The following is a 17,092-nucleotide window of genomic DNA, read 5'->3' as shown; positions in this document are numbered from 1 at the left end:
CCATTAATCAAGATAAACGTTTACTGCATCATATACTGCCCCTTTTCCAGTTGTACACATTTGTTGCTCTTAAATGCGTGAAAGGCTGCATGCTTCTGTGTGTGTGCGGCGCGCACGCAGTCAGAAGCATGCGGTCAGCATTCGGTCTCATTCGCACTGAGACGAGCAGAGCGCACACATCTAAAATCATTTTAACATGAGCGCTTTATTGGTCAAATAGGTGTCAAAATGCGGTGTTTAGTGATTATTCATATTAACCTTAATTTTTGCAAAAAAACAAACGAGTTGAGAATCAAAAGACGTGTAAAGGAGTGACAGCGTGCAAAATTCCTGCTGCCGCCTGTTTTTATCATTAATCAAACTACAAAAGGACAAAATCCCTCGCTGCTCTTGACTGAAGGACTTTTGTAGCTAAAGTGTTTTTTTTTTACGGTAAAGATGCTTAAAGCACAGTTAGTTTCATATTTTTTATTCTATTGTGTTTATTTCTCTTTTCTTTGCAGGGTGGAAAATAACTATATATACAGTTGAAGTCAGAATTATTAGCCCAACCCTATTCCTCCCCAATTTCTGTTTAATGGAAAGAAGCTTTTTAAAATTTATTTCTGAACATAATAGTTTTGATATCTCATTTCTAATAACTGATTTATTTTATCTTTGCTATGATGACATTACATTTACATTTTGATGACACTATGATATTATATTTTACTACATATTTGTCAAAATACAAGCATTCAGATTCAAAGTGCGATTTAAAGGCTTAATTAGGGTAATTAGGCAAGTAATTGTATAACAGTAGTTTCTTCTTGCAGACAATTAAAAATATATTGCTTAAGGGGACTAATAATATTGACCTTAAAATATTTAAACCTGCTTTTTAATTCCAGCCAAAATAAAACAAATAAGCCTTTCTCCAGAAGAAAAAAATATTAGAGGAAATGCTGTTAAAATTCCTTGCTCTGTTAAACATCCTTTGGGAAATATTTATGTAAAAAAAATTCTCAGGAGCGCTAATAATTATGACTTCAACTGATAATCATTTTAAATAATCGTGATCATAATTATGACCAAAATAATCTTGATTATGATTTTTCCCAAAATCAAGCAGCCCTACTAAGAACAGCAATGGCACAGACTCCAGTTTTAAATAACTTTTATTCACTTTAGAGGCAAAGATTCCCAATAGCAGATTGACGGTGAAACCTATAACGGTCTCCCAAACCATAGGGATCAGCATCAATGTTTCTGTTTGTAAGATTTCACAGACTGGTGGAATGAGCAGAACGAACAGGGTTAAGGCTAGAATCAGGTTGAGTTGTCCTGTTCTTTGTTGTTCTTCTTTCAGCCACATGAAGCTAATTACTGCTTTGGCAAAAGCTGCCTTTGCCAACAAGCACACAGACAGCCTGGCAGGCAAAGAGATAGAAAAGAAGAAAGGTTTGGTCAAGAAATAAAGACTGATTTCATAAATCAATTTGAAGGAGAGGAAAAATGAAGCCCACCAACAAGAAAAAAAAATATTATTCACTCACATTCACACACGAAAACAGAAAAATCCAACAAGCAGTCAAACTGTTGATTACAAAGTGACATCAGGGATTTGTAAAGTGACATCATTTTGCGCGCTTTTGACCAAAGAGACAGCAAATTTTAACTTGACAACAACCCCACAAAGTTTTACTCACAAGTCCTGTGTCTAGCCTGCAGGTTATTTTTTGCAAGGTTGGGGTCAGAATCAGAGCTGGTCTTTAAAGATTGCCAAGCCATCAGAATTTCCTAACCAAATCAAAACACTAGTCCCATGCAGCAGACTACCTCATTTAGGGTTTTCAACTTCCAGAATACTCATCTGCGCCCGAGGGGACAGATAATTAAGTATGGTGCACTGATAAGAACTGATACTGACAATGATAGCAAGGTTAACAAGCTAAGATAGGAGAGGCGAGCTCAACCATAAATAGTACAGTGGCATGAGGTTTCAGTAGAGCAAAAGCAGGGAGAGTAATGACAATCCCCCGACCCAATCCTTTACCTCGCATCATCTCTTTTGCGGGCCTGAACCAGCTCACATGGCTGTACCCAGTTGTTATCATGTAGCCCAACTCGACAGCCAGGAGTGTCCTTATCTGTGCGCCGACAACACATCCAGTAGGAGCGTCCATAAGGCAAGTCGTGGTGGTAAGGTTTCGGATGCCAGCGACAGAGCGACACATCTCCTCGCTCATACTGTCGCTTGCACTGCTTGCAGGGGTCGTCACGGTACAGCGGGTCCTGGTTCCAACGAGAGTCTGTAGCACGCACACCGTAGGTCTCAATCAGGGTCTTGAAGTCATGGCAGGTGCATTTGAGGGCTGCTAAAGAATGGGTGGGCAGATAGCTGAAGATGTTGACCATGATGTGGTCCGGAAGCGAAAGCATGTATTGCCGTGGCTCCAGAAGCCGCTGGATCTGAAAGCGAATCTCGAGGAAGTCATGGGAAACGTGACGGTAGAGGCGGCACAACGGAGGATCAGAACAATCATCCACAGTCGCCAGTGGGGAGTCTGGCCTCTCAATAGTAGCCCCCAATGGCCCATTGTTGTTTGCACAGTCTAAGGACCGCATCCCACCGTTTACCGCTGAACAATTCTCATCTTCAGTAGCTGCTGACTGCAGAAAAAACAGCTGGCCAGGAGGTGGGTCCTCTGAGGCATCAGTTGATTTAGCTCCATTGGGCATAGCAAAGCATACAGTCTCTTCTTGAACATTCTCTGTGCTGTCTTTCCCATAGAAGACACATTGGTCTACTGCACCTGTGACCACAACCTCAACATGGAAGCCAGTCACCCGCTCTCGAGCAACTGTTGCTTTCTCTCCTGAGGCAGGGTCTTGGTTAGGATCTGGCGTTGTTGAGGGAGGCCTATCAGTGATACCTTCCCCAAGAGGATCGGCCTTGGGTGACCCAGCCAGGAGGGCACCTGGGTCTCGAGATGAGGGACTAACCAGTTGATAAAGGTCACAAGTGATCTTTTCTTTGCCTCTGGCTGCTGCCTGCCCTCCTCCAACTCCACAACTCATAAACATGCATTTAGGGCGGCCAACAGGTTCAGACTGGGTGCGAGGGTCCAAACTCGAAACCCGAAACGCGATCCTTACTTCCCCTCTGCCATGGCTTGGGGTTCCAGACTCACCAGTCTGTATGCAGTCTCTTCCTGAACCATTTAGTTCAGGCCGCAAAGTTGTACTGTCAAGATTCTGCTGCCGAGATTCAAACTGCGCAACAGTCTGAGCAACGCGTCTAGATTCCTGTTGTTGCTGCAGCAGATCAAAGTCACTTTGAGAAGCTGGTGTGGATGAAGGAGGTTCTGAGAGGATTACAACAGGTTTCTGATGGACTGTGTAAGGACTAGTTTGACCTTGTGCAACCATGCCCTGAAGGGCCAAGGCTGTACGCTGTTCTACAAGAGCCACCATTTCTGCCACTGAGAGCAAATCAGTCTCACTAACTACAACACCATCATCCGTCAAGTTAGGTTCTGCTGGTACATCAACTGTAACATTTTGCGCTTTAGTGGGAGGATCGTAAGAGGAGCAGCGACGACGGCGCTTGGCCTTGGTACAATCAGTAGCCCAGTTTCCCTTGACTTTCATGGCACTAGGCCTGGGAATTCCAGCACCATTACACTGGTGAGCTACAAAGAAGGCAATTTTCTCCTTAGTGTTGCCTGGTTTGATGACATACCAGGTATCAAGCAATACTCTGCCATCTTCCATCTGTGAATTAGGAGAGGGTGATGCAGGTAGTGGTGGGGCCAGAAGGGTAGATGAAGCAGCTGGTGGGGTGTTTTCAGTGCCAACATCCTCCTCTTGCTCCTCACTGACTCCATGGGTCTCTATAGCTGTAAGTCCTGAATCATCGGCCTTGCAGTGGGTGGTAGTTGTTCCATTGAGAACTGTACCATTGCTGTATGGCTTATTCTGTGAGTAGGTGCCAAAGGGGCGTGGGCACCACAGTCGGATATGGGAAAAGGTGTCACGGTTCATTGTGAGCCCATGGGGAGCATACCTGCCTCTATGCTGGGCAGCTACTTTGCATTTCACCAATCATTCTCACTTTTCAGGTCTACAAGTTCCAGCTCAAGAGATTACTCCATCTGAGGACTGAGAGGGAAAAAAGGACAAGATTTAGATTTTGTGCATTTATCTTAATTGTTAAAATGTCTTAATTACAGCAATATTACCAGTAAGAACTCTCTAGACCACAGGTGTCAAACTCAGTTCCAAAAGGGCCGCAGCTCTGCACAGTTTAGTTCCAACCCTAATTAAACATACCTGATCAAACTAATTTAGTCCTTCAGGCTTGATTGAAACCTACAGGTAAGCGTGTTGGAGCAGGGTTGGAACTAAACTGTGCAGGGCTTCGGCCCTCCAGGAACTGAGTTTGACACCCCTGCTCTAGACCAAGGATCACCAACCCTGTTCCTGGAGAGCTTCCTTCCTGCAGATTTTAGTTGCAACCCTGACCAAACACACCTGTTTGTAATTATCAAGTGCTGCTTTAGGTACTATTAATTGGTTCAGGTGTGTTTAATCAGGGTTGGGACCGAATTCTGCAGGAAGGTAGCTCTCTAGGAACAAGGTTGGTGACCCCTGCTCTAGACACTCATATGAGTGGTGAATCATCTAAAACGAATGCAAACAATATATACATTTTGTATTACCAGTGTTTGAAATTATTCTGTTAACTAATATTACAATTAGCAAAATAAAAGGCTTCAAATCCCTCTTACTTTGGAGGCTAGAGAAATGTCAAACAAAGATTGTGAGTTAGTTTCATCTCTATAGGTGTCATTGCAATAACTTTGTTTGATTGCATGACATCACAATTGCTCTACGAACAAAGATTGAGGTCCTCTGAGCCAGCTGTCACAGCTCACAAAGCATTACAGAACAGTTACATGAATCTGAAATAAAATAAAGCCTTACTGCCATCTACTGTTCCAGAAAGACAAAGGTCTACAATCTATTCTATTAATTTAACTAAATGTCAGTGGACTTTACAAGTCACCTAAAATGACATATCCTCCAAGCTAACAGAAAGAGGCATGGGCATGTTACTGGAATATCTGTATTTATCTACAAAAAGCCATTCATGTATAACTGAAAATTAAAAATCAGTAAAACTGCTTGCTTTGAATATTTACTTGGTCTAAAACATTTTAACGGCATCTCTTAGATATGCTTGCATGCCAACACATGTGGTAACTATTAGTTTAATTTAGCCTTTTCATTTTTGGTGTAACAGAAGTTCGTAAAATCCATTAAAGACGTGCATTCAACCTATTGACAACAGACATAATATTACTTCAGACAAGTCTGGTCATGTCAAACACACTGCTTTACTTATCTCTTTAATAAACTCTATTATTGTGATACAGAAAACTGAACGACCATAAAAAGTCTTGTTTCTAACTATACTGCATGCATGTTTTGAAAGACCATACAAAACCCTTCAAAGCACTAATGGGTACAGCCTTCTGGAGTGCTTTCAGGCTGCTATTTTTAACCTACAACATATTTTAAAAGCATTTATATTGGATTTGAAAGATTACACCACATGTCTACTAAGATACAAACGAATATGAGAAAATCTAAACTGGTTGAACTAAACAAGAGTAAAGTTTTACCAGGTTAAAAAAAAAATATATATAATACCATTTGGTTTGGGTAGTGCTCTTCCACAGCTGACAATAAAAATTTTATATATCATCATATTTACATCTATCTATGTTTAAAACGCAATATCTATACACATGTACAGTGCTCAGCATATAAGTACACCCCTCACAAATCTCTCTTTTAAATTTATATTTTTAATAGGAGGCTATACAATATTATGTATACATAAGATTAGTAGCTAAATCTGGAGCTTATCTCATTAAATAACTTATGATAACGGTCCAAAAACAAGTACACCCAAATTTATGTTATACAAAAATATATTAATTGTATTATCTTTCAATTTCTAACTTGGTGGCTAAAATATTATTTTAATAAATATATTTGTTTAACTCTTTGACTGCCACTCTAGCAAAGGGTTGACCATGTTTTTAATGTTTTAAATAATGACTGTTAAAGTAATTTAAAGAATCACTGTTTTAAATAATGGTTTACACACAGCATTATTGGTTAACAAAATAAATAAATCAAACAATCCTGTTGCACTACTACACGTTTTTTTATTTATTTTTATTTTACAATAAATCCAAAATCAAGAAAACATGATAAATGAGAATCTGAAATATTTTATAGCATACTTCAAAAAATGAAAATGATTTAATAAAAAAAATATATATTTTAAATATTTTTTTAATAAATTGGTCTTACACTTCATATTTTCGGATTTTTCATAGTATATGTATTAATTCCAGTACTTTTCCTATAAAGCGACAAATCAACCATTTGGTGAGGTTGATATTTAAAAAAATTATGGGATATGTTGAAAAAAAATGCATTGACTGCGTTAACTGGTGACATTAAGAGTTAAGGAATGCAATTCAAAAAATTTCTTGGTGGGACAGTTCAAGGGTTAAAGTTTTGTTTAAATCCACCAAAATACATTTCCTATATTGACTGAGAAATAGTAATAAATATTAGTTTTCAAAACGGGGTGTACTCCATTATGCTGAGCACTGTACATGCAGTTGAGGTCAGATTTATTAGCCTCCCTGAATTATTAGCCAACGTTTAATTTTATCCTCAATTTCGGTTTAACCGAGAGAATATTTTTTTCCAACACATTTCTAAAGATAATATTTTTAATACCACTTTTAAAATAACTAATTTATTATATCCTTGCCATGATAACAGTACAGAATATTTCTGTACATTTCTGTACAGCTTAAAGTGACATTTAAACTAACTTAACTAAGTTAATTAGGTTAACTAGGCAGGTTAGGGTAATTAGGCAAGTTATTGTATAACGATGGTTAGTTCTGTAGACAATCAAAAAAATAAAAATAAAATAAGCTTAATCACTTAATAATAGCTTAAAGGGGCTAATAATTTTGACCTTAAAATGGATTTTTAAAAATTAAAAACTGCTTTTATTCTAGCCAAAATAAAGCAAATAAGACTTTCTCCAGAATAAAAAATATTATCAGGCATACTGTGAAAATTTCTTTGCTCTGTTAAACATCATTTGGGAAATACCTAAAAAAGAAATCAAAGGGGGGCTAATAATTCTGACTTCAACTGTACAAACCACAATTCTCTGTGTGTGAGAGAAAAAAATATACATGAATAAATAAATTCAAGGAAGTTTGTTGAACCGGTGGAATGTATTTTGTTATTATCAGGAAAAATATCCTATCATAAAAAGGAATCCAATTCTGTAGAAAAATAATCTCATTACGTGACAAAGTACCGTAAGATTTGATAACTCCAGTGTGCTTACAGATAATGACGACAAGCAAAATGTTTAAGGACTTGTTAAACAAGTCATTCGACGAGATGATTCACTCAGAAGTGAACAACACTGGGGAATTTGCATAATATTTTCTGAATGCCTGCCAGTTTTACTTTATAGAGCAAAACGTTCTTTATCCATTTAAATGTTAATATGATACAAATATTAGTCCCGTACACAATAGCAATAAACATAAAAATAACATAATAAAGATAGCAAATACTCTCATAGTGCCAATGATTAACCCCAAAACCACCTTGATCCAAACAGGAAAGTAATACAAGTGATTTAACATGTTATCCTACTAACATGATAAATATCAAGTGAATTATATTGTCATTGATTACGTGTTTTTCCTCAGCTTCCCCTTTTTACAAGGCCTTACCCATCAAGTTAATCCATGTCTTAACATAATCGCTTGGCATCTTCGGTACTTTAAATTCAATTTAACATGTTAACTAAAAACATTTTAAACTGAAAGACAAAGCATTTGTGCTCGTTTGACTTCACGCAGATTACACGTTAAGGCTAAAAAAACTGACCAACGCTAGTAAAGCTATTGCAGACGATTAGCTTCCTCTAAACAACCGAAAATGAGTGAACTTCTCTGATTTAGGTTCAATTAGCAATCATGTCAACCAAAATAGTCGGAAGCAAGATAGCTAATACTAATATATTCTGTACTAAATAACCGCATATTATTGCTGTTGGTATATATCTGCGCCAGTGTTTAATTAGCATATGTTTAGCTTGGTTAGCTAAGCTGTGAAACCCACGCTGGCTGACAAAAGTGTATTATCTTGTCTAGTACTGTATAGAACAATTTTAGAAACTATAAAAAATAAAAAGTGGACATATGTGCTTGTATAAAAGGTTTTGAAGTATTTCAACTAGATGTCATCATCAACAATAAATTAAAATGTCTGGCTAAAGCAATAGCAGGTCTGCTAGAATTATATCTCCGCTTACCTTGTTCTCATTTTGACAGCGTTACTTTTGTAACCAAAAAAGGGGTTACTCTGTTGAATTTCAACCAGCAGTTGTTCAAATTTCACTGCGGGGTTTTAAAAACAATCACACCGATGAAAGCTGAGGTCGATGGGGGTTTGCAGGTAGACTGTTAGCTCCTGTTAAGCTAACTCGAGAATAAAACCAAAAACCATAACATTCATGTGGACAGACCAACAGTGTCTGTCTTTTATGAACACAGCAATGAATTGACAAATGCTGTGTTTTAAAAAAAAAAAGAATGCTCGCCTCTATTGTTCAACCAGATATCAGTACTGTTTTACCAAAACAGAAGTAGTCAGTAGGTCCTCGAAAAGCAATTGAGGAAGGCCATTTTGTTGACAAGCAGCTGCAAAACGCTAGCAGCCAATGGGGAGAGAAAACTGATGGCGTGCCCATATATGGATGTTCAGACTCCCCCTCTGTCTCTACACCTCTACCCACAAAGAGGAAAATTCTTCCAGCTCATCATCATAATGATCGGCAGCATCTTTCACTTTCGCTACAATTCACCGCAAGTGAAATATGAGCTCACAATATCACTGTGGACTCTTTATTGCTTGGCATATTTATGTAGCCTACTGTATGTTGACACAACTCGTATGTCGACACACCGATTTCAGATGTTGCAGTCTGCAGAAAAATCTTTACAATTGAATTATATGAAGTTAGGTTCACAGACTAACATTTACAGCACTACTTCAGCACAATCTCAGCACTTATTTAACACATATATATATATACTATATATGTACTATTTCACTATTACAGTAAAATTAATCACACAAATTCTGAAGAGTAAATTGACTTTGAAGCAAACATGATTATTTGTTTACTTATTTATTGTTAAGATTAATCTTAGTAGTTAATCTCTGACATCAATAAATAAAAAAGATAACACTTCTGAAACACTTGATAGATAGATAGATAGATAGATAGATAGATAGATAGATAGATAGATAGATAGATAGATAGATAGATAGATAGATAGATAGATAGATAGATTATATATTTACACACAGATAGACACATACAGGCCAAAGCCATTACATGCACACTTAATGCAAATTATACAATAATGTTTAAATATCTATGTTTAAAATGAAATGTTTTTCCCAGTGGTGAGTTGCAGCTGAAAGGGCATGCGCTGCGTAAAAAATGTGCTGGATAAGTTGGCGGTTCATTCTGCTGTGGCGACCCCAGATTAATAAAGGGACAAAGCAAAAAGAAAATGAATGAAGAATGTTATTCTTTGGACGAAATAATGTTCCTTTTTTGTATAACAGATATATTTAAATAAAATGCAACAATATAAACAAATATTGAATTAAATTTATTGTTAAAACATACGTGATCACACTAAAGTTTATTGTTAAATATGTTTTACACGAGAAATGTTAGGAATGGGTGAAAGCTAGAGGTCTGTAGGGTAACTAAAATATTATGTATTTAAAATGAAAATTGAACAAAAATTTTATTTTAGGGTTTTACTGTGATCATTTAGTCTTTTAATCTGTCATTAATTATTTTTAATTATTTATTATATTATTTTATAAATTATTTATTCATTCTTTCATTTTTTTTTCAACTAAGTCCCTTTATTAATCTAGGGTTGCCACAGTGGAATGAACCTCCAACTTATCCAGCATATATTTTACCCATCACTAGGAAACACCCATACACTCCCATTCACACACAAACAAAACGGACAATTTAGCCTACCCAAGAAATGCCAACGGTCCCAGTAGAGGCTCGAACCAGCGACCTTATTGCTGTGAGGCGACAGAGCTACCCGCTGCGCCACCGCATTGCCCATATATTATTTATTTCTGTCTAAATTTATCTAAATAATATTTTGGGGCATACAAATTCTTGTTATGGTTAAATTTTAATTTGTGTTATATCACTGTAAAAAGTGCTGTATCTTTTTTTTAAATGGGTTTTAAAAAGTTATTAAAAACTAATTAAAATAATCAAGCATATATTCAGTTTTAACAAATGCTTCTCAACTTATTCATAGAGAAGAAAAAAATCACAAACTTATCGAGTAAAGGTACAAATAAGTGAAAATTTTCATCATTTTGCACCATCTGAATTGAGTTATTTTAGTAATGTTTTATTTCAAAGAGTAAATGTTTGTTTCAGCATGGATATCAAGTAAACTGAATAATATTTAACTAGATAACCACACTCAGAGCTGTTTTGTAGTAAAATTCTTCTTATTCATCTTGAGTGTCACGTGAAAGTCACTTTACCGTTACTCCACGTGCTGTGCTTCACTCAAAACATTCACGGAGACAGATGGCGTTATGCTACATTGGGCACGCCCCCTGCTAAAATTCTATTGGTCCATATCAAGAACAAGTCAAAATGTTAAACATGATTGGTTGTTAGCAGAAACATTTTTATGGCAAGTCATTTTAACATAATTAAAAAATATATAAGCATTTATTAATATTTATTATTATTTTAATAAAACTAGTAGCCTACCTTTTTTTAGATAGGCATTTCCCCCATTCAGTGTTTATTCTTTAAGTAGCAGTGCATATTCAATAGTACATTTTTAGTTTTTTTTTAGTTTTACAGTTTTAACTAGTATGCAAACTTGACACTAACAAATAATAATGATGATGATGATGATAATATTAATAAGAATAAGAATAAGAATAAAAATAATAGTATGTTATTAATTATTATTATTACGTATTTTATTATTTTTATTTTAGTTATTTAAGTTATTAGAGCAGAGCATTGTGTTTATTTAGAGAGTACTTGATCATTGCATACAACGTATTTATTTGAAACTCTAACCTAATAAACAGCTGGTGAAAACTAGAACTGCTGGTCCACATGGCTGGAACTGTTTAGGGCTCCCAAATCACCAAATCTGCCCCAACTAATGAATAACTACTCGTATCCATTTAAAATGATTTACTATTATGGTGGTACGTTTTTTAAAAGTTTTTTTTGTTTTTAGAGCCTTTTAGTTATGTGACAATTGGATTAATAAAAGGTGTTGTTTAAATCCGTTCATAAAAACCCCAAACATAGGTCTGGAGTTAGAAAATTTTGACTTATGAATGTGAAATTTAGCAAGCAGTTCATCACATAACACTTTTTAATTTTGGGTTTTTATTTTTGGTGCTCATACGCAGTAAAGCCCAACACTACATTCATTATATATAAACCGGCTTGCCATATATCGGTTAAAACCCACCCTCCTTTGACGTTTCAAATCCTGATTGGTTATGTCGGCTGTCAATCATCAGGGCCTTTCCGTGTCCGGTAGTGTTGCAAAACAGAGGTTTGTGGAGTGAAAGGACACTTCATAGAGACGCTGAGGAGACTCTAAACTCTCAATACGAGTAAGTAACGATAACATTACTGGTAGGAAACTACACTGCTGTGATAATTTATGAAGACTATGAAAGCAACAGTGTAGTTTGACGTGCACGTGAGTAAAAAATGCAATGTTATTCAAAACTTGTGTGTTGATACATATTGGATACATGGCCTGAATGGATTTATTTTAATAATGCAATATTTTTACACTATCATAAACACATATGACAATGTATGGATTGGGTAAATAATCTGTAAAGCGTGTTAACTTTACATCAAACGTAAACTTAGTTTTATCCAATGCTTCTCAACTCAGTCCTTGATAAGGGTGAAAAAATATTCAGATTGACAGAGGTAGAGTGAGTGAAGCTAATACGTTTCTGACTAAAAACATTCCTGAGTAAAAGTAAAAATAAGGACAAACCTCGACTTGTTTGTTTAAAAAAGCAGCCTTACAAATATGAAACAGTGAAAGGTCATAGTAACTTATAGAAATAATATTGTCATAAGTATTCGTTTTCTGAGGTAACGTAAGATTAATATAATTATTTTATTAATAATTAAGATTAATAATTAAAAATATTACATTATATATTTAGTCAGGCAGACATAAAGACATTGAAGTAAAGTTGGTTTCTCCTTAAAATAATTTCAGAAAATAATTCTTTGCAAACTCATTCATTCGTTTATTATCGGCTTAGTCTGTATTTTTAGATGTCTTCACAGCCGAATAAACCGCCAACCCTTCCAGCATATGTTTTCTGCAGCGGATGCCCTTCCAGCTGCAAACCAGTATTGGGAAACACACACACACACACACACACACACACACACTATAGTCAGTTTAGTTTGTTCAATTGACTCTTTGCTAAGCCACACCTAAAAACTGCCACCCAACAATCATGGCTTAGCAACTGTAGCTACGTGCAGGGGCTCTGTCAAGCTTTCGAGCAAGGGAAACAAGCCACAGCGTTGCACATATGCCCTCCCATATGGCCTCCTAAAAGTTTGGACGGGGTGGTGGAAGTTTTACACTTTTCAAAACCAAAAAAATCAAGGGGAGAAATGCTGGCGTCGATCAAGCTCTGTGAGTGGAGCGGAGTTAAGTTGTGTTGTTCTCGATATTCCTGACACATTCAATGATAGACGACAATAACTCACACACCTCTTACCCTAAACAGATCTAAACTGTGTTTCCTACAAAAATACAAAGCAGGTTATGTTTCATAGCTGTCTTTTTTTTTTCGCCGCTGATATTATAAGCACCGCTCCGTTTAAGCCTTCGCCATAGGAATGTAAGTCATACTAATATCGAATAGGTCATGAGTTATTGATCCGGAAAATACAAATCTGCTGCTAACTTTACTGAACTTCATTTTTCCATCTGTTTTAAGCTACGAATAATTGAAATTACAAATCAACAGAAAAAAACATAACAGAGATATGATACAAACTGAGCACTTGTGATCAATATACTTTACAAACAGCTGTTTTCATTAATTTATAAAGAGCACACAAACAAACTGACAGTAATGGGTAACTTACTGTACAATGTTATGGGTCAATGATGCTAAGTTAATATTCAGCACTAATCTATCAGGTTCCCCTTTCTGGCTGTTCTTTCCATGCGTGTTTCCTCGTCGGTTAGTAACGCTATATTTCATTGCACAACAACAGTTTATCAGGCTTTTTGGCTAAAAATAGAGAAAACACGGTTTAATTTGTTATTATTAGATTATTTTCAAATTTCTCTCTTGCTGTGCATGAACTAAGCTGTTGAATGATCAGCGTATGAGGCGGCTAGGCTAAGCTAGCTTAAATTTTAATTGTATTATTCTCTAATTGGTCGCCAATTATGTGGTAAATATACTCCTGTAATGCATATGTAGCAAGTACGATTGATTTGTCGCGATAGCGTATTTTTCAATGTGGGCCAATTGGTCAGAAGAGAAAGAACGGCTACTGGAGAGAGAAAAGCAGCACAGCAGGTGAGTGAATAATCAGACACAGTCAGTTTTTTCCTTCAATATAGTTTATATAATTAGAAATATGTTATGAGTTTGTGAATTTCTGTCCAATAAGCATAAGTATTTATGTATATATAGGTTCGATTATAAATTATAATAATAAAAAGTAAATAATTTTCTCTTTTTTTCTTTACACAGATGAACGTGAAGTCAATATACAGTTAAAACAAAGTTGTGATCAAGACAGTTGAGAAATTTCAAACACTTGTACAAAATGAAAATAAAAATCTTAGAAAGCTACAACACTGTGTTACCCTTTGTATAAAACAAAGTAAAGAAGGCAATAAATTTGTGATAAAAAATACTCTGTATTCTCAAATGTAATAAATAAAAGAAAATAAAGAAATAAATCAATAATAAATATACCAACTCTACTCAAATGCAGGCTATAATTCAATATTCACACTTTTAACTCAATAAATCATTAATGTGCTCAAATAAATCACCTCTCTGTTTAAAGAATCAATACACGGTTCAAATGAATCACCTCCCTGTTCAAAAGATCGCTACTCTGTTAAAATGAATCACCTCACTGTTCAAAGACTCAAAACTCTGTTCAAATGAATCGTTCGCTACTCAAAAGATTCGTTTTGCTGTCCAAAGGATTTGTTTCGCTTTCAGATGATTCGTTCCACCGGTTGCCGTTCACAGTTCAATACCAAGGATTTCGTGAAAGAGAACTGTTGATTCTCTTAGCTCAGTTCCAGTAAAGGTTTTCAGTTGAGGATTTTAGGAAAAGTAAGAAGGAAAAGCGGAAGGTCGCGATGAGTCCGAGTCTCGTTTCTCCAAACAATCAAAAGAACTCTCCTACCAGTCCGGTGGCACAAACACACAGTCTAACAGGAGAGTCGGTTGCGTGGGTGGCTCGCCGTAAGTTTCTCCTCGAGTCCAACGTGAATTAGGGACTCATCACAGATGCTTCGACACACACAAAAAACCCAGCCTTGCAAAACACAAGGCAAATATCAATTAATAGAATGTCTTTAACAATAAATCTCATATGTACACGCTTCATATGCACATTTACTTAACATATATACACACATTTTTGACACTACTTGAAATCATGTTAAAATGAAAACAAAAATAAACACAAACTCACCAAGGAAATCACTCAAAATCAAAGCGAAAACCCAGGAAAACTCCAGGTGGCACTCGTGTGCAGATTTCACTCTCATATACAAATGACGCTTTTTCTCTCAATCCTTCATCAAAAATATATTATATAAATCATTGCAGCATCTTATTAACGGTAAAATTGCACAGTTAATACGAATTTAGAACATTAAAAGATATAAATCTAATAGTTTTCTACTGATAATACAATAACAACTTACTTCTCTCACTCCCTTGCAAACACTGAATCACCATAGCAACAGTAAACACAAACTAACAGACAAGAGAGATTTGTTATAGTTTGTAAAGTTGTTCTGCTGCTATAGCAGAAGGCACGATGATGTCATTCTAAAGCAATACTCCCTTGAATGCTGTATAATACTCTTTTATAAATTATTTATATAAATAAATAATTTTAATGTATATTATTTAATCGAGTATTCTGCCAGTGTTTTTTCTCATATTCATAAGGGTATTTCTATTTTTTCTATTGCTGTGTACTACCAACTAGTAACCTGGGTTATCCGGGTTACATTCTCCCCGCCTGGAATCTATGCAGGTCCCTCTGCATCTTTTAGGCTGCGTAACGGCAGCAGAAGGGAACATTTTCTGCATTAAAAGAGAGGCTTCTCTGGGGCAATCAGACTCCTCTAAAGATGCAGTGACTGCTGTACTGAGACCTTGTAGTAAGGATTGTATAACCAGAGAAAGAGGATTCCCTAATTGAGAGTACTGTAGCCTTTGTGGTGGCTCACGGTGTCTTTGCGAACGTCTCAATGTATTTCTTTCAACCTGGTCGATCACTGCCTGGCCACTGTGAATATTTCTCTGATCAGCTTCATCATCTATTTCACTCAATATTTCCAGTTCATCTCTCTGTTCCAATAGTTCTTGATCATTTACAACAGGTACGTTTCTTAACATATCTGGTCTAACAGAATCCATTACAGGTGTGTTCTCTCTTTCAGGTTCACTCATGGGACAGTTTTCATCTTCAGGTAAGTAAGGTAAGTTCTCTTGTGGTATCTCTATTGCAGGACAGTCATTGATTTTACTTTTCACGACTCTTGTTTTACTAGAAAGTTCTGCAATCGGCCTGTCTCTTGAAGGCTTAACATGTCTTGGATTGAAGAGGATTCTGCTCTCTACTTTTGGTAAGTGTCTACGTGAGTAGTGATCCATTGAATCATCCTCAGAGTCAGAACTCTCAGTCATAGTATCAGGTTCTCTTGCACTAGTGTTTGCTCGAGTTCTAGGTCTGCGGGGTGGTTTAGGTTTTACTGGCTCAGGCATGCTTTCTTGTAAGAATCCACAGGGCAGCAGCAAGTCTCGATGCAGTGTGCGAAGTGGGCCATCCCTGCCTTCTGGACTAACAGTATAAACAGGTAAGTCTCCCGCCTTCTTTAACACAACATAGATTTCTTTCTCCCACTTATCAGCCAATTTATGCTTTCCTCTTAGCTTGACATTCCGTACTAGAACACGATCTCCAACCTCAAGGAATGAGGTGACTACTCGCTCATCAAATCGTTTCTTGTTCCTTCTTGCTAATTTTGAGGCATTCTCAGTAGCTATTCTATAGCTTTCCTCTAAGCGATCTTTCAGATTTCTCACATAAATGGAATGAGATGGGGATGACCCAGTAGCAGGTAAACCAAATGCTATGTCTACTGGCAGCCGAGGCTGTCTCCCAAACATCAGCTCGTAAGGTGAGAATCCTGTTGTGTCATTACGAGTGCAATTTTAAGCATGGACTAATGGTTTAACAAAGTCTTTCCAATAGGTCTTTTGTTTGTCCTCCAGGGTCCCTAACATTTGGAGCAATGTTCTGTTGAAACGTTCTACAGGGTTGCCTCTGGGATGGTAAGGCGTAGTTCTTACTTTTTGTATTCTTGCTATGCCACACAGTTCTTTGATTATTCTTGACTCAAAGTCGGGCCCCTGATCACTCAGAATTCTTTCAGGAAACCCGTAATGGATGAAAAAGTTGTCCCATAAGCATTTGGCCACAGTTTCAGCTTTCTGGTTTCTAGTGGGCACTGCAACAGCATACTTGGTAAAATGATCAGTAATTACAAGGATGTCTTTAGTGTTGCTTCGATCAGGCTCTAGTGACAAGTAGTCTATGCAGACTAGTTCAAGGGGTCTG

At 36.5% G+C, this 17,092-nt stretch overlaps 2 protein-coding genes and 1 long non-coding RNA gene across 4 annotated transcripts in view; 1 reads left to right on the top strand and 2 right to left on the bottom strand.

Annotated features, from left to right (window-relative positions):
- Positions 1 to 1,139: 1,139 nt before the first annotated feature.
- Positions 1,140 to 8,812, bottom strand: fbxo46 (F-box protein 46). The gene is made up of 2 exons (NM_001082831.1): positions 8,420 to 8,812; positions 1,140 to 4,143 (listed from the first exon to the last, which is right to left on the bottom strand). The coding sequence occupies exon 2, from the start codon at positions 4,024 to 4,026 to the stop codon at positions 2,032 to 2,034; it is 1,995 nt and encodes a 664-aa protein (NP_001076300.1). The 5' UTR covers positions 4,027 to 4,143; positions 8,420 to 8,812; the 3' UTR covers positions 1,140 to 2,031.
- A 2,920-nt stretch (positions 8,813 to 11,732) lies between these two features.
- Positions 11,733 to 17,092, top strand: part of coq8b (coenzyme Q8B) — a 36,538-nt gene continuing 31,178 nt past the window's right edge. The window contains exons 1-3 of one of the 2 annotated variants that reach the window (XM_021466331.3): positions 11,737 to 11,823; positions 15,912 to 15,941; positions 16,023 to 16,097. In XM_021466331.3, the coding sequence (XP_021322006.1) occupies positions 15,920 to 15,941; positions 16,023 to 16,097 (97 nt within the window). In that variant the 5' untranslated portion in view covers positions 11,737 to 11,823; positions 15,912 to 15,919. Of the gene's footprint in view, positions 11,824 to 15,911; positions 15,942 to 16,022; positions 16,098 to 17,092 lie in introns of both variants that reach the window. The other variant, NM_001424002.1, reaches the window with a different exon arrangement.
- On the bottom strand, positions 13,680 to 15,193 carry LOC141377793 (uncharacterized). Its single transcript, XR_012390672.1, has 3 exons — positions 15,165 to 15,193; positions 14,930 to 15,032; positions 13,680 to 14,770 (listed from the first exon to the last, which is right to left on the bottom strand). It is a non-coding gene; the product is annotated as an uncharacterized lncRNA (long non-coding RNA).

This window comes from Danio rerio, chromosome 15 (assembly GCF_049306965.1).
Source record: "Danio rerio strain Tuebingen ecotype United States chromosome 15, GRCz12tu, whole genome shotgun sequence".
Lineage (NCBI taxonomy): Eukaryota > Metazoa > Chordata > Actinopteri > Cypriniformes > Danionidae > Danio > Danio rerio.
Note: the sequence above shows the minus strand (reverse complement) of the source record. Positions and strands in the feature narration are given on the sequence as shown.